The sequence below is a fragment of the Triticum urartu genome, chromosome 4A (assembly GCF_056163025.1).
Source record: "Triticum urartu cultivar PI428250 chromosome 4A, HENAU_Tu73, whole genome shotgun sequence".
Classification (NCBI taxonomy): domain Eukaryota; kingdom Viridiplantae; phylum Streptophyta; class Magnoliopsida; order Poales; family Poaceae; genus Triticum; species Triticum urartu.
Genome location: NC_141876.1, coordinates 560,660,907 through 560,684,048, shown reverse-complemented (window position 1 = coordinate 560,684,048; position 23,142 = coordinate 560,660,907). Strand labels below are relative to the sequence as shown.

Here is a 23,142-nt window from a genome sequence, read left to right as displayed (position 1 = left end):
CCAAAGCACTGAAAAAAATTTGTACTTCGGACCTGAAGAAGCAATGAAGGCTGATGTCTCCTTCATCAGAACTGAATAAAACTGAACTGGGCTCGTGTGAGATTTATTGCTGCTCTGATGCTAACTGGAAAGACCATCCACCCCTACAAAAGACGAAAATTTCTTCATTAGGCTTTGAAGAGGTTGATGTTATACTTCAGATCAGATGAAACACAGCTTGAAAAATTCTTCATCAGGCCTGAAGAGGTTGATGTTATACTTCAGGTCTGATGAAACAGAGCTTGTTTATCCTGCTATGAAAAGCAAAAGTTTCATCATATTCAGTACACTGACCGGTCTCTTTAAAACTGATGAAAATTGAAGTGGAATTTTGTCTTTAAAATAAATATATTCGTAGTGGTTTCGTTCATGATTCGACGGGTCTTTGATGGATTGCTTCTTCTGTAGTAGAACTCTCTAACTCTAACTGTTTGGGACTTCTCTGACTGGTTGGATATGATTGGCCTCCAGTCACACATTTTGGGCGTGTTTGATTTATCACCAGAACACGCCACGCCAAAGATGCGGCCGCGCCGGAGGTGCGGCGAACGAAACGAGCGCCACACTTTCGGCGAGTTGTGGCGTGAAAAATGAACTAGCGACCTATGGCGAGTGGTGCGGCACGCCACAACACCCGCATAAAGCAAACAGAGGCTAAGTTTAGGCATAGGGAGCTATGGCAAGCTGTGGCATGCATAGTCACAAACCAAACACGCCCCTTTGTTTCATACATAACCTATATGCATTAGCAGAGAAGGTACACACAGGAAAGCTAGCTGCGCGGTTGGTGGCCTGCATATTACCTACCCAGACCCGTGTGGTGCAGTTTTGGCTTCTTTGATATCCTGCACGGACCATAGGGCAACTCCAACTGTTGAATCAAAGATATACAAAATGTGTCCATTTTTTGTCCGTCCGTATGGCCAGATGAAACACCAAATGTCCATTCGTGTCCATCGGCCCGCCGGTTCGTTTTTTTCTTTATGATTAAACAAATATATATTTAAGCCGCCAAAAATATGTTCCATTAATTAAACTAAAAAACATGACTACAAATTAAATAAACTCTAGATCTAATCTATCTAGGGTAGCCGCCGGAGCACACGCGCACGTTGGCGCTGGAGCCTACTACTCGTCCTCTACGTCAACGAGGTCGATGAAGGTTGAAAGCGACCATGACGATGCTGGTGTTTGTGGTGTCGGTGGCCCTATCGTCGGCGCGCGCAGTGGCGGCGCCTCCTATTGCTTGTCCTCGGGCTCCTCCGGCTCCAGCGTCACCGGAAACGTGGAAGTCCACATCCACGTGTGCCCCGGTAGTGCCCATGGCTCCACCTCCCGGTGCCTCTGGCACGTCTCGACAGGGATGTACCTGCGGTCCTGTCACGGTGGCAGAGCCCCGATGACGTCAAGGTGAACGGGGCCACATGAAGGGGGCCCTGTGGAGGAGTACGCCTCGTGGTCATGCTTCCCGTGGAGCCAATTACACGGCATTACGCCGGGGGTGGGCAGTAGCCTAGGGTTTTTTTTGACGGCGGGGGACCAGAGTGGGGTAAAGGAGTGGGCGCCCCCCGCACGCATGGCATTTAAAAGGACCGGGAGTTGGTCATCGGGTGGTTGCCACTTGGGCCTGGGGCAAACACCGAGCGAACGTGCGGTGTGTCCGTCTCTTCTCCGTGGGGCGCAAACCCAGCTCATATTTGTGTTAGAATGGGTCCGCACGGACACGAAACAGACAGAAACGCAAAATGTGTCACGCGTTAGGCCATGGTTTTTGTCCATGCGAACATATACAAACGCGTGCAGACAAAATGCATCCCCGCATTGGAGTTGCCCTTAAGGCACCATTGGGATTTACTCTGGAGAAGCGGCCGAATAGATCATTTTTTACAAGCTAGGACCAAGTGATGCAATCTAGTTGACATGGCTGGGTCTATTGGTGCAGTTATGTGCGAGATGGTGCACAGTGTTATGATGTAATCGGTTGGAAATATGCCCTAGAGGCAATAATATTTATATTATTATATTTTCATATTACGAATTCATAACTAAGGAGTTTATATCCTATGCTATAACTACTATGATCCTGCAATATGCGATTCAGTGAAAAACTCATATGCACGTGTGGGATGATAAATGGTAAATGAAAAAGGTTCCTAGTAGAGACATAAGAGCCACGCCCCCTGCGTCGCCTCTGCTCTAGCAATACGTGGGAACCCCCACCGGCGCCGCTACCTCTCCCCTCCTCCCCTCCCTCCGTCTCGCCGCCGCCTGAGGAGTCCGCCAGCGAAGCCCGGGCAGGCTCCAGGGAGGGTGGCGGCGGGGCATCTCGCTGCATGGCGTGGCGCGTGAATCCCGGGCGCTCGGGTGCAATTCAGCGACGGCAGGCATCGCGGAGGCCGCTCCGGGTGTTCGCTGGCGTTGGCTGTCGGTGTGGGTCCCTTGCTCCGGCGCGGGCAGATGGACGCGGCGGAGGGACGACGGATGGTGCGTGGCGGACGGATTCGGCCGGCCTTGGTCGGATCTGGCGTGGCTGCGGCTGGGCGCGTCGTCGGAGGTGGCTGGCGGGGCGTGGGGCGATCTGTGGTGGTGCGGGTGCTGGCGGCGCGGCTGCGCCTCACCGGAGCAGCATGTCGGGGCGGCGGCCTCCTCTAGCAGGGTCGGCCGGTTGGTGGAGACTGCGATGCGCGCCCAGGACCCGGCAACACGTTTGCTGCTGGCCGGGGGGTCGCGCGGGACGGCCTCAGCTAGGACGGGCGCGGGCGCTGGCGGGAGCTTCCCTCTCGGTGCTCTGCGGTGCTGGTTTGGTGGCCGTTGGTGGCCGGCTGGTTCGGGCTTGCAGTGGTTGAGCATCTCTGGGAGAAATCCTTCTCCGGCCTCTGCCAGATCCGGCGATGGCGATGCCCGCGGGCGCTGCACTCTTTCTTGGAAGCGTCGTTTTGGTGTGGTGCTTCTCCCTGCAGCCTTGGCTCCGGAGGGAATCCTCAGATCCGTGGGATCGGGCGATGAAGTCGTCTCCACGTCTTATTCCTCCTTGGGAGCATTGTCTCGGAGCCGGCTATAACTGGAGACCGGTGGAAGGCGGCATCTTCATCGCGGTGGATGGCGGCATCTTCACCACGTGGTTGCTGAGGCAGCCATTTCGGGGGCGCCAATTTCTGTTTGGCAACGATGATGGCATCGAGAGGAGCTTGGGTCGCGGCTCGGGCTTCGGTAGTTGGATCTTCCCGGCGTGTCCGAGGTGCTCTTTCGTCGGTTGCCTTGTTGCTTTGAAGTCGGAGCTGCGGTGGAGCGAGTCCAGGTGGTGACGATGACAGGCGCTCGGTGGTCATTTGCAGCGGGCACGGTCGGCGCAAGTCCTGCATATTTCCCGGGCGATGACCGTCTTCAAAGTCGAAGTTGTCAGTTATTCTTGCATGTGGCCATCTGTTGGCATGTGCCATCGTGGAGTCTGTTCCATGTCGGTGGCCAGGCTGGCCGGTGGTGCCCATGTGTTTATGGGTTGGGTTGTTTCGGTTTTTGCCTGGTTTTTCGTTAATTAACCGGGAAATTCTCACTTCTTCTTAATCAATGAAAATGGCAAGTCTTTTGCCTCGTTTTAAAAAAAGGTTCCTAGTCTCGCCTTTAAGACTAGCTCAAGTGCTGTTGGTGATCACTTTTTTCAGATCTTAAGGTATCATTAAGTGTAATAATGATCCTAAGACAACATTGAGATTATGACGTTAGAAAAACGATCATATTGAATCGACTCAATCTTGTTTGTTATAAATTGAGTTAATATCGTCTGCATTCAATTATAATAACATAGAGTGTTAATGCATGATATTGCTCCTTAGACCATGAGTGTATCGTGCTCACTTCTTACCATGCAGTGGGCTTTAGGGTTGCTCAAACGTCTACAGTAACACGATAATCATAACGACAACTTACAGGTTCATCAAAAAGTTTGACAAGTGACCAGATAGCTCAAAAGTGTGATTTGATCCTGCGACGGTGGAGAGATATTGAATCGACTCAATCTTGTTTGTTATAAATTGAGTTAATGCGTGATATGAAAAACGATCATATTGAATCGACTCAATCTTGTTTGTTATAAATTGAGTTAATATCATCTGCATTCAATTATAATAACATAGAGTGTTTATGCGTGATATTGCTCCTTAGACCATGAGTGTATCGTGCTCACTTCTTACCGTGCAGTGGGCTTTAGGGTTGCTCAAACGTCTACAGTTACACGATAATCATAACGACAACTTATAGGTTCATCAAAAAGTTTGACAAGTGACCAGATAGCTCAAAAGTGTGATTTGATCCTCTGACGGTGGAGAGATATTCTTAGGGCCCTCTCGATGTGACGGCATCAATCATCGTCTGGCCAGACACACATAACTTAGTCACGGGGATGCCAGAAAGAAGAACAAAACGGTAACGAGGATTTTGGTATAATGAGTATGGTGGTGACTCAGGGGGATACCGGTGCATCCCGGGTTTGTAAAGTATCAGAAGCAAAGGAAACATCACATTATAACCAAAGTTTCACTCGAATATCATTCGTGTACTCACATGGATCGATACAGACGTCCAGGGTCCCGCTGTCGGTTGTTACTTTCCAGTTCCGGGTTCCGCCCACCTTTGTTGTGTTGTCGATGGCTGGTTAGGAGGCCGTTCGAGAGGCTGGTTTTTGGTTTGCTCGGTTCGTCTAGTCGTGGGCTCTCATCGGCTGGCATGGTTCGTGTACAAGTTTGTACTCTACGTGGGGTGCATGTTTATCGGTTATGCGAGCCGGACTCCAATACGTTTCACCTGGGTGAACTCGAATAGCACATTCGACTCCAAAGCAGGTGCTTGCTACGGCCCGAGCAGTCTTGGCAGTGGCTCACAAGGGCGGAGCCAGGGGAGGACGAGCAGGGGCCTGCCCCCCCCCCAATGATCGTCAATTTTAGTAGCAACGATGAGTAATTACCAACGAGATTAGATCAATATATGTACTCGGCCCCCCCTATACTCGAATCCTGGCTCCGCCACTGGTGGCTCACCATTGATACTAGCATTAATGCGAGGCGAATGATCCGACATCAGTTTGCCTAATATAAGAGAGAAGAATGGTACCTGAGGGAGTCCTGGATTAGGGGGTGTTCGGATAGCCGGACTATACCTTCAGCCGGACTCCTGGACTATGAAGATACAAGATTGAAGACTTCGTCCCGTGTCCGGAAGGGACTTTTCTTGGCGTGGAAGGCAAGCTTGGCGATACGGATATACAAATCTCCTACCATTGTAACCGACTCTATGTAACCCTAACCCTATCCGGTGTCTATATAAACCGGAGGGTTTTAGTCCGTAGGACAACATACACATCAACAATCATACCATAGGCTAGCTTCTAGGGTTTAGCCTCTCTGATCTCGTGCTAGATCTACTCTTGTACTACCCATATCATCAATATTAATCAAGCAGGACGTAGGGTTTTACCTCCATCGAGAGGGCCCGAACCTGGGTAAAACTTCGTGTCCCTTGCCTCCTGTTACCATCCGGCCTAGACGCACAGTTCGGGACCCCCTACCCGAGATCCGCCGGTTTTGACACCGACATTGGTGCTTTCATTGAGAGTTCCTCTGTGTCGTCGTCGTCAGGCTCGATGGCTCCGACGATCTTCAACAGCGATGCAGTCCAGGGTGAGACCTTCCTCCCCAGACAGATCTTCGTCTTCGGCGGCTTCGCACTGCGGGCCAATTCACTTGGCCATCTGGAGCAGATCAAAAGCTACGCCCCTGGCCGTCAGGTCAGATCCGGAAGTTTAAACTACACGGCTGACATCCGCGGGGACTTGATCTTCGACGGATTCGAGCCACTGCCGAGCGCGCCGCACTGTCCCGACGAGCATGATCTAGCTCTGCGCCGAACAGTGCCCTGAAGGCCGCACCCGCATCGGCTCCGATCCCTAATTTGGAGCCATCTGCGCCGATCGAGGATGGGCGGTTGGACGCCACCTCGGGGGCTGCGATCCCCATGGCGATTGAGCCGAACACCAGCCCCGTACTCTGCGAGACTCGTGACTCCAAGGAGCCGGACTCCTCTCCGGACTCCGAACCCTCCGCGCCCCTGCCAATCGAATCCGATTGGGCGCCGATCATGGAGTTCACTACCGTGGACATCTTTCAGCACTCGCCTTTTGGTGATATCTTGAAGACACTGAAGTCTCTCTCTTTATCAGGAGAGCCCTGGCCGGACTATGGCCAGCAAGGTTGGGATTCAGACGATGAAGAAATTCAAAGCCCACCCACCACCCACTTTGTAGCCACTGTCGACGACTTAACCGACATGCTCGACTTCGACTCCGAAGACATCGACGGTATGGACGCCGATAAAGGAGACGTTGAGGAACCAGCGCCCATTGGGCCCTGGAACGCCACCTCGTCATATGACGTATACATGGTGGACGCACCAAAAGATGATGACAAGGAACGGAAGGATGCACCGAAGGCTTGTTCCCTCAAAAAGCAGTCAAAGTGGCGACGCAAGCGCTGCCCCAAATCCCGCCTCGACAGAAATAGCGATCACACAGACCCAGCGCTGGAGCAGGGCGAACCGCTGCCGGATAACGGCAATCCGGATAATCAAACTGAACAAACAAATGCTATCAAGGATAATGGCCCGGACGACATAACGCCGGACAGACACCCGGAGAAGCAGACTACCCGTAAAAGGCTTGTTGCCACCGCCAGGAGCCTGAAAAAACAGAAGCAAAGGCTCAAGGCCGCGCAAGACACACTCCAATTCAGATGGAGTAAAATACTCAGCACAGCAGCAAGGTACGGCGACAATCGCCCCTCCAAGAGCTACCCAAAGCAGAAGCTGTTGCCCGAATTCGATGAGGAGGCCTCAGAACCTCCACAACCAAATATCAAAGCAGCCAGCTGGTCGGATAGACGACCCCTCTACCAACACAGAGCGGCATACAACGCCACTCACAATACAATACGCGACCCATGCGAGGGCTCGCACCCAAAGGACGGCGCAACAAGATCCATCTATGGACCACGCAAGCGCGCCCCAGCATACAACGCAACACAACAAACATCCGAACAACGCGGTACACCCAGCTACAGGGGTGCCGCACACCCCCTGTGTTTCAACGATGAGGTGCTGGACCATGAATTTCCAGAGGGATTCAAACCCGTAAACATAGAGGCATACGACGGAACAACAAACCCGGGAGTCTGGATTGAGGACTACATCCTTCACATCCATATGGCTCGAGGAGACGATCTCCACGCCATCAAGTACTTACCCCTCAAGCTCAAAGGGCCAGCTCGTCACTGGCTCAAAGGCCTCCCCGAAAGCTCCATTGAAAGTTGGGAAGAGCTCGAAGACGCCTTTCGGGCAAATTTTCAAGGGACTTATGTCCGACTTCCGGATGCGGACGATTTGAGTCATATAACTCAACAGCCCGGAGAGTCAGCCCGAAAGCTTTGGAACAGGTTTCTTACTAAAAAGAACCAGATTGTCGACTGTCCGGACGCCGAAGCCTTGTCAGCTTTCAAACATAGCGTCCACGACGAATGGATCGCCAGACACCTCGGCCAAAATAAGCCGAGAACGTTGGCCGCATTAACAAACCTCATGACCCGCTTTTGCGTGGGTGAGGACAGCTGGCTAGCCAGATGCAGCACCAACGACCCCAGTACATCCGAAGTTAGAGATGGAAACGGGAAATCACGGCGCAACAGCAATAGCAAACGCCGGATTAAAGAAGATAGCACGAAGGGCACGGCAGTAAATGCCGGATTCAAAAGCTCTCGGCCAGGTCAAAAGCCGCCCCCTAAAGGCACCAGGGACGAACTGTCCAGCCTCAACAAAATTCTGGACCAAGTATGCCAGATCCATAGTACCCCTGGTAAACCCGCTAATCATACCCACAGAGAATGTTGGGTCTTCAAGCAGTCCGGCAAGCTCAACGCCGTACACAAGAGGGAGGATACACAAAGTGAAGACAAGGACGAGCCTCCCAAACAAGACACGGCAGAACAAAAGAAATTTCCACCAGAAGTCAAAACAGTAAACGTGTTACACGTGATCAGGGGAAAAAACAACACGGCACTCCCAGGAAAACATACCCAAGTGCCTATCACCGCGAAGTCCTGCCATTGGTCATCTCAACCGATCACTTTCGACCATCATGATTACTCAGCAAGTATCCGGCACGCAGGATGGGCTGCCCTAGTATTAGACCCAGTAATTGACGGATATCACTTCACACAAGTCTTGATGGACGGCGACAGTAGCCTAAACCTAATATATCAGGATACAATCCGCGGGATGGGGTTAGACCCAACACAAATTCGCCATAGCAATACTACCTTTAAAGGAGTAACGCCAGGCCCAGGGGCTCGTTGTACGGGCTCCCTCTCATTACAAGTTACATTCGGCTCCCCCGATAACTTCCGTCACGAGCATTAACTTTACACATCACTCCGTTTCAAAGTAGTTATCAAGCACTGCTCGGACGTGAAGCTTTTGCTCGCTTTAATGCAATACCACACTACGCCTCCCTCACACTCAAGATGCCCGGTCCACGTGGCATCATTACAGTGCACGGAGATATCAAGCGCTCTCTGCGCGCCGAAGAGAGTGAGGCTGCCTTGGCAGCCGAACATTAAAGGCGTCCGGACCAGCGATCGAGTCCGGCGCCGCTATAAGTGATCACACCCCTATTTGTCAATACAAGGGGCTCAACGCGCGCAGACAAGTGGCAATTTCTTATCACCTTCAATTATACATGGTTTCTTTAAAAACTATCTTTTTGCACGACAACTTTTTCACTTAACTTCCTCTCTTTTACAGACGATCATCGTGCTACACCCGTCCAGGATACGGCACAACGGAGACACAGGCGCAGACGTGCAGCAGGGACCCGCTCAAAGGATTCTTTTTAGATTAAGACCTTGCGTAAACCTTTTTTATTGTCTCTTGTTGATACATATCCACCGTTGTGAAGGATGCTGACGTCTTGGCATGTGGCCACGCCAGAACAATGCACGTACCTGGACACAAGGGGCTTCTTACAAAGGCCATTATTTAGGCCCGGTTTATACCACAAAGACCGAATACCTTAGGGAGTGTTTGGCGTCGTGAGTTTGGCCCTATATGCATCAGCTCCGAATCATTGTCTATGGTCAAATGTTGGGTTTGCCCGGCTCCTGTGTTTTGGTGCCTTACATTCCTGTGTTTTGGTGCCTTACGTTCCGCTTTACCGGCTAAGGTAGCACTAGGAGAACTACTGCGATTGTGCCCTGGTTCATCCGGACGAGCACCTCAGTAGAGAAAGCCGAAAACTGACTGTCATGATATAGCGTGAGACTGGTCAACCACTCGATGACCTGTGGGAATGTTAGAATTCCTCCACCTTAATGAAGGGCCATTTTCCAGCCAGGCATGTACGCACCCCGAGATCGAGAGAGTGCGGAGCCACGAGGGGCTATCTAGTAGCCCCACTGTCAAACTCCTATGGCTAAGTGAAAGTGTTAAAGCATTATAGTCCGGTTGCCTCGCTCACTCCGCCATCACCTCCTTAATAGGACCAAGACGTTGGGTTAAGTGTGAAAGCGTGTTTTTGCCAGCACCTCCGCATTATGTGCGTGGGGGTTGAAGCCGATGACTGCAATCTTTCAGGTTATACACACGTATACAAAAACGGCCGCCCAAGAGGCATCATATTACTTTCAGGCAAAAGTATAAAAATAGCCTTATAAAACTCTATAAAAGCATTTCGCTTACAATGAGATTACATATCACTCAAACATAATATTTTTTTGAGCACTGGGTCTCTACCAAACGGGCACCCTCAAGAACTTCTTTAAAGTAGTGCTCAGCGGCCTTTCGACCTATGGCCGAATCCCGCGCTGCAACATTGGTAGCATCCATCTCCGCCCAGTATGCCTTGACACGGGCGAAGGCCATCCGTGCGCCCTCTATGCACGCCGACCTCTTCATCGCATCAATCCGCGGCACCACATCGAGTAACTGCTGCACCAAGCTAAAATAGCTGTTCGGTTTTGACCCTTCCGGCCATAAATGATCCACAACAGACCTCATGGAGAGTCTGGACAACCTATTTAGTTCGGCCCATTCGGCTAATTGGTCAGTCAATGAAAGTGGACGCTCGGGAGTATGGAATTGTCTCCAAAACAGCTGGTCTACTCCACGGTCCGTCTGACCCTAGAAGTACTTGGCCGAATCGGCAACGCTCGCCGCCAAATCCATATACACATCCTCCGAGCTCCACAGCCGATCCAGGGGGCATACCGTGGATCTCCGAACTTCCTCCGCAACATAAAGGATTTCCCAGCTACAGTATCCTCAGCTTCCCGCAGCTCCTCCTTCTTTGCCCTCATAGCAGAGCGGAGGTCCTTTCTCGTTGCAGCAGCCTTCTCAAGGTCCGATGCCTTCGCCTGGTTTTCCATTTCAAGAACCCGGCAACGGTCGGCGGCGGCTTTTAATTCTATGGCCATCTTGGCCATCTTGTCTCGGCTTTCGCCATGTGCGGCCTTCTCGGTTTGCAACTCTTCGGCCGCCTTCAAAGCAGCCGCATTACCCAACCTCGCTTGTTCCTTGGCTCGGGCAAGTTCTGCCCGCAAGGCTTCAACAGTGGCAGCTCCATCTGCAGTCACGACATATTAAAGATATTGGCATTATGCTGCTCTTCTTATATGACATTTACCAGATAAAGACACTTACTCTGTGCCTCGTCAAGCCTTTTGATAACAAGCTCGACGTCAGCGTCTGCCGCATCCAACTGCCGTTCTAAATGGGCAAACTCGCTAGTCCGGCTAGCCACCGGAGCTTCCATCAACTGCACATAGAGGCGGTATGGTTATTACCGGAATTTGATCCTCTGTTCATCGTTGTTTCCGACGACAACCAGAGTCTCAGGGGCTACTATCTACACAGGGCACACCTAGCATGTGCAGGACTATCATACATTCTTTTACGTACCTCAAAGCCTGTTAGTAGACTCATAAAAGCTTCATGCAATCCGCTTTCGGCGGACGATATTCTCTCCATCACCGTATTCATCAGCACACGGTGTTCATCTGAGATGGCCGCTCGCCCCACCAACTCCCTCAGAACATCCGATCGCACACTAGACGGTGCCGGACTCTTTTGTCTGCTCTCCTCGGGAGCCGGACACTGGGAGCTTCGGGGGCCAATGGGATTATCTTCTGGCCTCACCGGACTCAGAGAGGCCCTCCGCGACGACACTTCAGGGTTGCCCGCTTCCAGAGCGGAGGAGTCTGGAGGAGGCGTTTCACTCTCCATCATCTCTAGAAGAAGATCCTCCGAAGACGAGCTCATTCGAGAGGGGCTAAGGCTCGAACTGCTAAGATATATGCGGTGGTTATTTTCTTAGAAGAAAAAGATGGCACATCTGTACTGTTAAAGTATTCCAGGTCACTTACGACTCGCGGAAGAATTGATCCCCCCGCGGACTTTGTGCGGCAACAGCACCCCCAAGGCAGGACCCTCGGTGGGAGACTTCTTCTCCTGTTTGGAAGCTTCGGCTTCCGAATCCCCGGGCGCAGTCCTTTTCCTCTTCCGGTCGTCTTCCTTCATGGAGACGCCCGCTCCCTCGGTTAGAATAGGCAGCGTTGGGGGCCCGCATTCGCCCTTACTGTCCTCCGCGGTATCTTCCTTCAAGGGCTCCGGGCAAGGTGCGATCTGGAGCATCTTTTCCAGGACCGGATTTTCCAAACCCTCAGGGAGGGGGGCCGAACACCGAATCAACTTTGCCTTTGCTAGCCAGTCCTGATCAAAAAGCGAACTCTCAGAAATAACATCGTAACAAATGAGAGACAGTATGTTCGGCCGGAAGATTCCTTACCTGTTCGGCGGTGCGGGTACTGCTCAGGCCACGTCCTCGGTGATTTTCGGACACTCTACCTGAGGTCCGAAGAATGACTTGTACATCTCCTCGTGTGTCAAACCGAGGAAATTTTGAATGACACGCGGTCCCTCGGGATTGAACTCCCACAAGCGAAGGGGCCGGCATTTGCAAGGCTGGACTTGGCGAACCAGCATAACTTGTGCTACCGCAACCAAACTGAAATCTCCATTGAAGAGATCTCGAATGCGGCTTTGCAGTATAGGCATGTCCTTGGCTGGACCCCAACTCAGACCCCTGCTGATCCATGACATCAGTTGTGGTGGAGGGCCCGAGCGGAAAACAGGGGCGGCCGCCCACTTGGCGCTTCTAGGAGCCGTGATATAGAACCACTCCTGTTGCCACAGTTCAGACACCTCCGGGATGGAACCTTTGGGCCACGGAGCTCCCGTCATCTTGCGTATTGAGGCACCTCCACACACTACATGTTGCCCCTCGATCATCTTCAGCTTCACTTCAAAGGTCTTGAGCCATAGGCCAAAGTGAGGGGTAACCCGGAGGAAGGCCTCGCACACGACGATAAATGTCGTGATATGAAGAAAGGAGTCCGGAGCTAGATCATGGAAGTCTAGCCCGTAATAAAACATCAAACCCCTGACGAAAGGATCCAGAGCAAGGCCTAGACCTCGGAGGAAGTGGGAGACGAACACGACATTCTCGTTGGGTTCGGGGGTAGGGACGGCCTGCCCTCGGGGAGGCAGCCGATGCGGAATTTCGGCGGTCAGATATCTGGCCTCCCTTAGCTTTTTATGTCTTCTTCCGTGATGGAGGAAGGCACCCATCGGCCTTGAAGGCTAGATCCGGACATGACTGGAGGTTCGGAGCACCTGACCTGAACTTCGGGCGTTTGAGCTTGAGGTGGGGGAAGGATTCGATTGAGCACGGGAAGGAAAAATAAGAGCCTTGTCCCCTTTATAAAGAGGGTGAATATCAAGCGTCCTCTCCGTGTTCGCTTGGACTTGCCTATAATCTAGGAGTCCTAGAAGCGGTTGGGTTACCCACGCCCGTATTGATGAGAATCCCGGAATAAAGGGACACGATCTCTGCTTTAACAAGACGTGCCAAGGAAACCGCCTCGCATAACGCGCTGAGATGGGACAGTAAAACGGTTCGAATAAAAGCTTGGCCGTGGAGTGATGTCACACTACGGAGTGCGTCAGCAGATTAGATTTGTGTAAATACTATTCTCTCTATGGCAATATGTGGAAACTTATTTTGCAGAGCCGGACACTACCTTTGTGTTCAAAATCTTCTATGAAGTACTTGGAGGAGGAACCCGCCTTGCAATGCCGAAGACAATTTGCGCGCCGGACTCGTTGTCATTGAAGCCTGGTTCAGGGGCTACTGAGGGAGTCCTGGATTAGGGGGTGTTCGGATAGCCGGACTATACCTTCAGCCGGACTCCTGGACTATGAAGATACAAGATTGAAGACTTCGTCCCGTGTCCGGAAGGGACTTTCCTTGGCGTGGAAGGCAAGCTTGGCGATACGGATATACAGATCTCCTACCATTGTAACCGACTCTATGTAACCCTAACCCTATCCGGTGTCTATATAAACCGGAGGGTTTTACTCTTGTACTGCCCATATCATCAATATTAATCAAGCAGGACGTAGGGTTTTACTTCCATCGAAAGGGCCCGAACCTGGGTAAAACTTCGTGTCCCTTGCCTTCTGTTACCACCCGGCCTAGACGCACAGTTCGGGACCCCCTACCCGAGATCCGCCGGTTTTGACACCGACAGTACCCTTGAAAACAACCGAGTAGCCAAGCAGGAAGAAATTCCCGGGCTAGCGCCTGCGCGAGCCAAACAACCCGACAGGGCGCGAACGACGCTGACAGGGTGGACCCAGCCTCACCCTGTGTGGGTGGGGCAACGCCGAACGTCATTATCCATCTTACTATTGATCAATGCAAACACTTTACGGATCATTCATTCGGAAAACATGTTGTTCATAGATTGCTTTGCTTCGTGGCTGCAATTGGCCTTTGCGCGATGGACGCAACGAGTCATTTAGTTTCACACCAATTAACATCTGAGTCGCTCGGAGCATCTTGTGTTCCCAACCAACAAAGCTCCATTGCCTTGGCAACCGAATCCCTTGCCCGCGAAGTCTAGCACATAGTATAATCCACGCCCGAATCAACGGCAGGTGTCCGCAACTGTCAGCTGATTATACTCCCAAAACGTTTCTTATTCAGAACCGGACCTCCAAACCCTCCCATCCAGAGCTCGCCAGCGCACTAAACCCCAATCGACACCACACCACACATTCTCTCTCTGCAAGCTGCCGCCCGCCCAACGCAACGCGTTAGGCCAACGGAGATGAGGCGAACTCCCCGTCTCCGGTGAGCTGGACACACGGAGCCGCCCACCTTTCTCGCCGCCTTTTCGTTCGTGCTCCCTGGCCAGAAAGAAAGAAAGCCGGGTAAGCCTTATCCCAAAGCCGTGTGAAGTCCAGCCAGCTAGTGGGCGGCGCCACTGGCCGGTGGGCCCGGGACACCCCACGCACATCAATACGTCGACGTGCCACCAGCTGTGTCCTCGCTCAGACGGCAGACGCGTCACGCGTGCCGCACAACGGGCAGTAGCACCACATCCACAGCGTCACGGGCGGCCGCGGCCATAGACTAATCGCGGCCCAAATTGCCAAGTTATTTTAGACAGGGGAATGATTAGCGGCGGAGGGGTTGGTTAAGCCCTGGGGTTTGGCCGTGGTGGGCGTCAGCCGAGCTGATTACCAGCTGGGGGTGTGTGTGAATTGCAAGAAGTTTGGTTCTTTTTTGCGTTGGCCGTCAACCTATATAAGTACAGCCCCGTCGATCTCCTTGCTCCGCCCAGTCACCGTCCACACACATTTCCTTGGAGTTTTGCAGAGACCACCCCTCCCTCCCTCCTCTCTCATCCGATCCAAGCTACGAGTAGACAAGTCCCGCACTGTGCTGTGGTGCTCCATCTAGCCAGCTTTTCTTGCTCAGCTTAGCTTCCAAATCTGCTCCACAGCTCCGGCGGCACAAGAGGAAAATATCCGTGAGTCCGCGAGAGGGAGATCGTCCATGGAGAAGGACAGCCACAAGGAGGTGAGCCCAATTCCCATCCCCCCCAACGGATCCTTCCGGCTTTCGTGCGGAGAGATCGAATCCTCCTGCTTGCGAGAGTTCATCCATGGGTTTCCTTTCCCTTCCTCGCGATCTGGTTATGTGGTGGCTTGATAGAAGATTTGGATGCGTGCGTGCGTGTGGTGCAGGGGGAGGGGGCGACGGCGTGGATGACGGTGCCGGCGTTCGGGGACTGGGACATGAAGAACGGCGCCATGCCGGACTACTCCATGGACTTCTCCAAGATCCGGGAGATGCGCAAGCAGAACAAGAAGGAGCTCTCCCGCGCCAGCCTCGGCGGCGACGACGACCTCCTCGCCCACCACAAGCAGCACCACCACCAGCAGCAGCCCGCCGCCAAGGCTCCGCAGCAGCCCACCAAGCTCGGCGCTCCGGCCAAAGACCACGGCCCGCTCCACGGCCGCGACCACTCGCCCACCGTAAGCAAGCTCGCTCGCTCTTCTTCCCTCCCTGTTGCTTACTATTCGGCCTGGTAGTTTGATAAGTCATCGATTAGCCGCCGCCCAACGGTCAAGGAGGAATCCCATGCCCACAACCTTTTCTCCGCTTCGTCAAAAGGAAAAAAAAGGAAAGAGGAAACTTTTCTCCATTTCGATTCGGGTGTTCATAGCTGACCCGGAACTAGTAGTAGCATAAAGATTCGGACTTTCTGCTTTAACTACGTAGTATACTTTCAGTAAGCGGCGCTGCTGCGGATAGCAGTATAATATTCGTTGCTTGTTGAACAGCAGCAGCCATGGGGCTCTGCTGGGTCAAACTCGTACTCCAACGCACTGATAATTTGACCGTGGACGGTGGAACACAGCAGTTAATTCCACACAAGTGCCGGCTATTTAGTTAATATCTTAGTTATACACATGTTTTCATGTGCCAAGTACTTCAAAGAAGTGCTAGGAAAAGAGAGAACAAGCGAGTGAAACTGACTCTGTGTCACGGCGTACATGTTGATAACCATTCTGTTACTCTGCATTTACCTGATGGCTCTTCTGAGCTGCAAGTGCAAAGCCTGTTATGATGAACCGGTGAAAACAAGTACGTACTACAACACCGAAAAGTCGAACCGCCGCCTCTGTTTCAGGGGTAGTGGTGTATGATTAAGCAAGTTTAGATGATGGTGATGGGCCCTATGCAATGTTTAGGGCGTCTACCCGCAGCTGCATCGACAATGAGTGGAGTCGGTTCAGCTGATATAGGTTGGTCGGCAGATATATCGACCCGTAGCACCGGCCACTCCAACCATTTGCATCTACTGCTTTTGTCACAGCTCACAGCTGCTTGGCAAGGACAGATCATCTCATTTTCCTAATCATATGTTACTCGATATGTGTATGCCTCTCAGAGGCTGTACCGATAAAGCGATGACTGATATGCATTAGTATGTCGATGTCCATGGGACATCCAATTAATTATGTTAGGAATCCCAGCTGACGATAGATGATTAGAACGAACTAATGATGGGTCGAGTCAGTCGGTAGGCTGATTTCCCTTTAAGGTTTGCAGGTATGAAATGAAATGCATGATGAGAAGTGGCAAAAAATAGGATTGAAGAAGCCGAGAATTAGTAGTTATCAACGGCCCTGTACGTACAGCTTGCTACAAGCTGGTGCCAATCTTGGCCAAATATACATTAGCTTTCCCTTTCCTTATGACAAAGCACAAATTGGTTGACACCGAACCTTCATCCAACCATAGTTTGGCAAACAACATTTCAGAACTGCAATCCTGCGAGGCGTCGCTGTCGCGCAACCTGGTTATCTAGTTGGCAAAAAAAGAAGGGAAAATAAAGTTATGCTTGAACTTCAGCTGTGGCGTACTATATTCTTGCCGTATCACCTGGCTGATGGCTACATACATGTAATGTAGTATAATGTAATGACCTGGAAGGAATTTGTTTGTTGATGCAGGGAAGGAAGAGGTTCCTGAGCTATTTCCAGTGCTGCATCAAGGCCTGAAGACCGGCTGCTGCCACCGCCCTCCGTCGAGGTACCGCAGCATGAAGCGGCTTAGCAAATTTAGCCTAGGCTCCTTTGGTGTTTGGTCAAGCTTGCAATGAACGAAATGTGTAATACAATTCCACGCCCTGACGCTACCTGTTTAGAGAACCAGACGGTTTTATGTGGGGAACAGATTGCTTGTGAATGTCAAGGTTACTATCTTGCCTAGTAGTAATAATATTCACTGCGAGAAATGGCATCTGGTGTGATAATCTTGAACACCCTCACATCGAACTGGCAATACTTCGACATCGAGCCACCAGGAACCCTAACAGCTCCAACACGTCCATCTTGGAAGAAAGTAAAGAGTGATTCCCCTAGCTTCAAGCAAACGTCCAATTTCTCCTCTGCTTTCCCCAGGACCAGATGCTGAAACTGCACCTTTTAGTCCTGGAGAATGCGTCATCAAACAACTCAATCTCATGATCAAACCCACTGCTGAGAGCGGCGAATCTCACGTGACGGGGACCGACGACCTTTGCAAAGACTTATGAGTATATTACAAAGGCCTCGATGCTTTTCGTGAATATTATGTGGCCTATGTCCAAGCTGAACGGGCCACCACGAATCTGTGCTTTGTAGCATTTCATCAAAGGGCCGGGATATGGGGCTGGCGTTCGAACGAATCGTTCCTTTGGGAAGCGATCGTTCGCTTCGATCAGCTTGTAGCGCGACCCCCAATGCCCCAATTTACTTAGACATGACTTTAAATAGCTAAAACAAAAATACAAAATAACTAGCAATGATGTAGTACTATATAGTGAAAAATCCCATCAAGTTCGGCATGAATTTGATGGGGAAAATGGCTTAAAATTACAAAAAATTGCCATTCCAACTTAAAGTTTATTTTCATGATATAATGGAAAAGGAAGGATTTTTTTTTTGTAAAAAGAGTATCATGATAACAAAATTGCCATGGTGCCTTAAAAAACGTCGATGAAGGGCCTTCTGCTTACCCTAGTAGTATAGCTTATGTTCTTCTGTTATGTCGAGATTTTTTTTGATGGTGGGTGTCTTTTGTAGGGTATATGGATTTATGATCTTTAAAGACAGCAGAGCCAATGATATTTTGTGATCAATTTGTACCTAAGAATGATATGTAGGGATCAATTGGTGATTTATGGTGTTTCATATCCATAAATACTCTATAGTGATGGGGGGAGATTTGGAGCCATTCATTTTTTTTGAACACGGTACAGACACAAGCACTCATATATACGTGCATACACTCACCCCTATGAATGTACACACGCACACCCTATCCTTATGAGCACCTCCGAGAGGCTGAGCCGGCATATCATCCTAAGATTTTACGAAGGATCCGTAGGCGCCTCATAGTCAACGGAAATGTCTCCTCCCACTGAACGTGTATCGCCGGAAATCCTGAAATAAATTCAGGATAAATGCAAGCACCAGGACTTGGACCGTGATGGGTTCGGGATACCACTGTCCATCTAACCATACAACCACAGGTTGGTTCGCATTCGGAGCCATTCACTGATACATTTTTACTAGTGACGAGCTAGACCATGACACCTAGCACTGGTGCAGTGATGGACGACTTGCCCATCCCTGAGACACGGAGATTTGTAGCGTGTACCCTTGGTGGTCGAGTTTGGCCTTGGTGGTCGAGTTTGGGCTTGGTTTGCTAAGGCTCAAGGAGAATATGGCCAGAGATCACTTGTTCTTGAGAAGGTTTGTGCCCCCAAGCCTCTCCAACTACATTTATTTTAGGAAAGACCATCATCCCTAGCTTTATTAACTTAGGTCAGAAGTAAATCATCCACCAGTCTGTTGATGACACAACCTAGAGCTTCGTCAACCCAATTCTTGGAAATTTTATTGCAAAAAATAAATTTCGCTAGCTCATGAGATGTGCAATTTGCCGCATGAAAACAATGTTTAAATTTCACCATCCCAATTGTTGTACTCGTTGTCGGTGTTAAAACTGGCGGATCTCGGGTAGGGGTTCCGAACTGTGCGTTTAAGGTCGATGGTAACAGGCGACAGGGGACACGATGTTTACCCAGATTCGGGCCCTCTCTATGGAGGTAATACCCTACTTCCTGCTTGATTGATCTTGATGAATATGAGTATTACAAGAGTTGATCTACCACGAGATCGAGATGGCTAAACCCTAACAGCCTAGCCTGTATGACTATGGTAATGATTGTCCTCCCTCCGGACTAAGTCCTCCGGTTTATATAGACACCGGGAGGATTTAGGGTTACATAAGGTCGGTTACAAAGAAAGGAATCTACTTATTTGATCGCCAAGCTTGCCTTCCACGCCAAGGAGAGTCCCATCCGGACACGGGTGCAGTCTTCGGTCTTCGTATCTTCACAGCCCATCAGTCCGGCCCATGGCTAACAGGCCGGACGCCCGAGGACCCCTTAGTCCAGGACTCCCTCAGTAGCCCCTGAACCTGGCTTCAATGACAAGGTATCCGACGCGTAGATCTGTCTTCGGCATTGCAAGGCGGGTTCCTCCTTCCGAACTCTGAAACAGTCTTCGGACGTAGTGGTCGTGTCCGGACCTGTAACACACACACCACACACAACCGCAGAGAATATAATAATCCACGAGTCCAATCCACTGACAATTTTTTGCAACATGACATCACGTCCGTCTGGTCACAATTTTGAACCGTTTTTCATCTGCCGCCCCATGTTTCGAGACGTGGTTGCCATTGGCATGTCTTGTCAAAGCAGAGATCGTATCCCCTTATTGCGGGATTCTCATCAATACGGGCGTGGGTAACCCAATCGTGTCATTCACACAACCCTTGGGAATAGGCGAGTTTCAAGGCGAGTGGGGAGGCGTTCAATAGTCACTGCCTTTATAAGGGGATAAGGATTCCCTTTCTTCTCCCACGCCTTCTTCCTCTGCCCTTCCATCCTTGAGCCCCAGCGCCCAAGTTCTCTTATTTCCCAACTCGAGCAAGCACTTCAACCATGTCCGGATCCGGAGGTCAAGGCAAGTGGATGGCCTCCTCCGTCAAGGAGAAGGACATCACTGAGCTTCGGGCGGCCAGGTATCTGGCGAAGGAAAGCGCCCACCGTCTTCCGGCCAAGGGGCAAGTCATCCCTACACCGAAGCCCAATTAGAGGGTGGTTTTCCTCCCTCATTTCGTCCGCGGGTTAGGGTTTCCACTCCACCCTTTCGTCCGTGGGCTGATGTTCTATTACGGGCTAGACTTCCATGATCTAGCCCCAAACTCCTTCCTCAACATCTCGGCATTCATTGTCGTGTGCGAGGCTTTCCTCCGCATCCAACCCCACTTCGGCCTGTGGCTCAAGGTCTTCAACGTGAAGCCGAAGGTGATGGATGGCGAGCACGCGGAGTGCGGAGGCGCCATGGTGAGCAAGATGCCCAATGCCATCTGGCCAAAAGGTACTTTCGTGGAGACTGTCAAGGAGTGGCAGAAACTGTGGTTCTATATCACAGAGCCTCGTGGCGTCACGTGGGCTGTGGCTGCCGAATTCAACTCCGGAGCTACGATGCGGCTCACTTCCTGGATTGAGAAGGGCCCAAATTGGTCTTCCTCAGATGAGCTGATAGCGCTGCAAACGCGCATTCAAAGCATGGTGGATAAAGATATCAAGCTCGTCGACGTAATCCAGGTGATGCTAGTTCGCCGGATTCTCCCGTGCCAAAGCCGAAGCCGCCCTTTATTGGAATTCAATTGAGGAAGCACCAAGCTCTGGAAAGGCTCTTCGGAACCACTCACGAAGACGCCTGGAAGTTGCTCTTCAAAGGCAATGAGACGCCGCCGGCCATAGATTCAGACCGTGGGCACGACATTACCCACCCTGCCAACGAGGTAAGCCTTTAACACACCCTCTACTTGTTTACTTCAAGGAGGATACCTAAACTTTTATTATTTCAGGTATGGACGGAGAGAGCGGAGCGGATTCGGTGTCCGGCTCCGCTGCCCGAGGAACCAGTCATCCCGGGCCTGGCGAAGATGCTGGTACCGGCGCCCTATACGGCACCGGAGAAGAAGGCCAAGAAGAAGGCCAAGGGGGTCCGGAGTGGCCCGCACCGCAAGGGCAGTTCGGACGTGACGTCTGAAGACAAGACCCGCTCCTCTGCCGCCGAAGATGACGAGTAGGAGGAGGAGGAAGAGAGCAAATCTCCCCCTGATGGAGGGAGGAAGAAGAGGGTGGCCTCCACAAATCTGGAGGCGGAGGCGCCCAAGAAGGGGAAAGGCCCTCTCGCGGACAACTCCGCGTGGGACGTCGACAGCAGTCCGGAGCGGCGCCCCCGGAACAAGCCCCTGGCCGCATCGTGAGTACTAGGAACCCACACACATCCATTTATCCAGCCTCTCCACCTTATGGTATTTTATATGACTAATCATGTTATTGCAGTCCGACCCACGACAACTCCCAGCGATCCTCATCAAGAGGCTCGTTGGATTCGAAAGCAACGGCTAGCGATTCACTGCCGACCACTTACTCTCCCAAGGCCAAGGGAGACGACAAGGTGCTATCCCAAAGGACCTTCCCGGGCCAGGGAGAGGTTCAGGAGGCCATCATGGCGGCGCCGGAGGGCGACACCTCGGCCGCCGGACACATGGGGGAACAGACCCCCATGGAGAATGATGATGGGGGCCATGCTCAGTTCGGCCCTCATCCGAACATGGATCCGGAGACCCATGCGGCTCTGGAATCCGACAGGTAGTCTCCTTTCAGAGAGGGGGCGTGCCTGTCCCACCGGTGACCCCTGTCCATCCAGAGGCGCCAGATAATCTACTAGAAGCGCTATGAGGCGCTTCCATTGTGGAAGAACACCGTATTTTTATGGGTACGGTGATTAAGAAGGTTCAGTCCGTTAAGAGTGGACTGACCGAAGCCTGCAGCGGCCTGCTGACAGGTTTTGAGGTAAGCGACGCCAAAGGGAAAATCCTTATATATAGACAGTAGCCCCTGAGACACTGTTCGGTGTTCAGAAAGAAAAGCCGGACAGAGGATCAATTAAATTTCGCAGGGAACTAACTAAATGCGTCTTATGTGAATAAGCAGGCGTCGTTGCTGGCCGCGACCTCACACACTACCGAAGTCTCCGGACTAAAGCAAAGACTGGAGTGGGCCGAAGAGGAGCTCGGGCAAGCGAGGAAGCAGCTATAAGACTAGCAAGGTATGTAGTGACTCGCTATATATTCGGAAAGAATAAATGATGTATACTGACCGTAATGTCAGGATATGTGTAGGAGCGACGACCGAGGTCAAGGCCCTTAAAAAGGCCCTGGACGAAGCCGATGGGAAAGCTGTCAACGAGCAGGCCGCTCGTAAGAAGCTTAAGGCTAGGCTGAACGAGGTCCAGCAAGAGCTCCTGGACGCGGTGAATAAGTGTGAGGCCTTGGAAGGCGATGTTTCGGCTCGAGAGGCCGAACTCGCCAAGGCTCGCCAAAGCACGAAAACGGCCCGGGTTGAAGCCCAGGGTGCCCTCCAGGAGATCCGAGAGGCCAAGAAGATCGTGGCGGGTAAGGCATTTAGTATGCAAAGCAAGTATGTGAAGAAGAAGTATTTCCTACTAACCCAAATTCGGAGTTCTCTAGGGGCATTTGCAGATCTACCGCGCAGTGTGTCTAACGCTGCGGAGTTCTTTCGAGCCGAAGAAGGGAGCTCAACAGAGAAACTGTTCTGGTCGCAATACCTTACGCCAGAACATCCAATGCACTTCACCGATCAGCTAAAACAGCTGGTCAAGCTGCATAGAGTGGCCGAACTGGCCATGAAGGATTTGATAATCCGGCTGTGGCCTGCCGAAGTTATACCCAGCAGCTACTTCGGACTCGTGAAGCAGCTGGTTGGTGCCTACCCTCGGCTGGACATCGTCAATAGGTCGGCCTGCATCGAGGGCGCGCGCATGGCCTTCGCCCGTGTCAAGGTGTGGTGGGCGAAGATGGATGCCGTCAAGCGTGTGACCGAGGGGCCACCTGAAGGCAAGGAGCACCGCACGCCGGAGCGGTATTTTGAAGACGCCCTGGAGGGGTCCCGCATTGTGGCGACGCAATGTGCGCAAGACATTATATTCGAATGAATA

The 23,142-nt window shown here is 51.7% G+C and overlaps 1 protein-coding gene across 1 annotated transcript; it reads left to right on the top strand.

Moving 5' to 3' along the window:
• The first annotated feature begins 14,793 nt into the window (after positions 1 to 14,793).
• LOC125552783 (uncharacterized) lies at positions 14,794 to 17,285 on the top strand. The gene is made up of 3 exons (XM_048716455.2): positions 14,794 to 15,058; positions 15,226 to 15,516; positions 17,002 to 17,285. The coding sequence occupies exons 1-3, from the start codon at positions 15,035 to 15,037 to the stop codon at positions 17,047 to 17,049; spliced, it is 363 nt and encodes a 120-aa protein (XP_048572412.1). The 5' UTR covers positions 14,794 to 15,034; the 3' UTR covers positions 17,050 to 17,285.
• Positions 17,286 to 23,142: the final 5,857 nt, after the last annotated feature.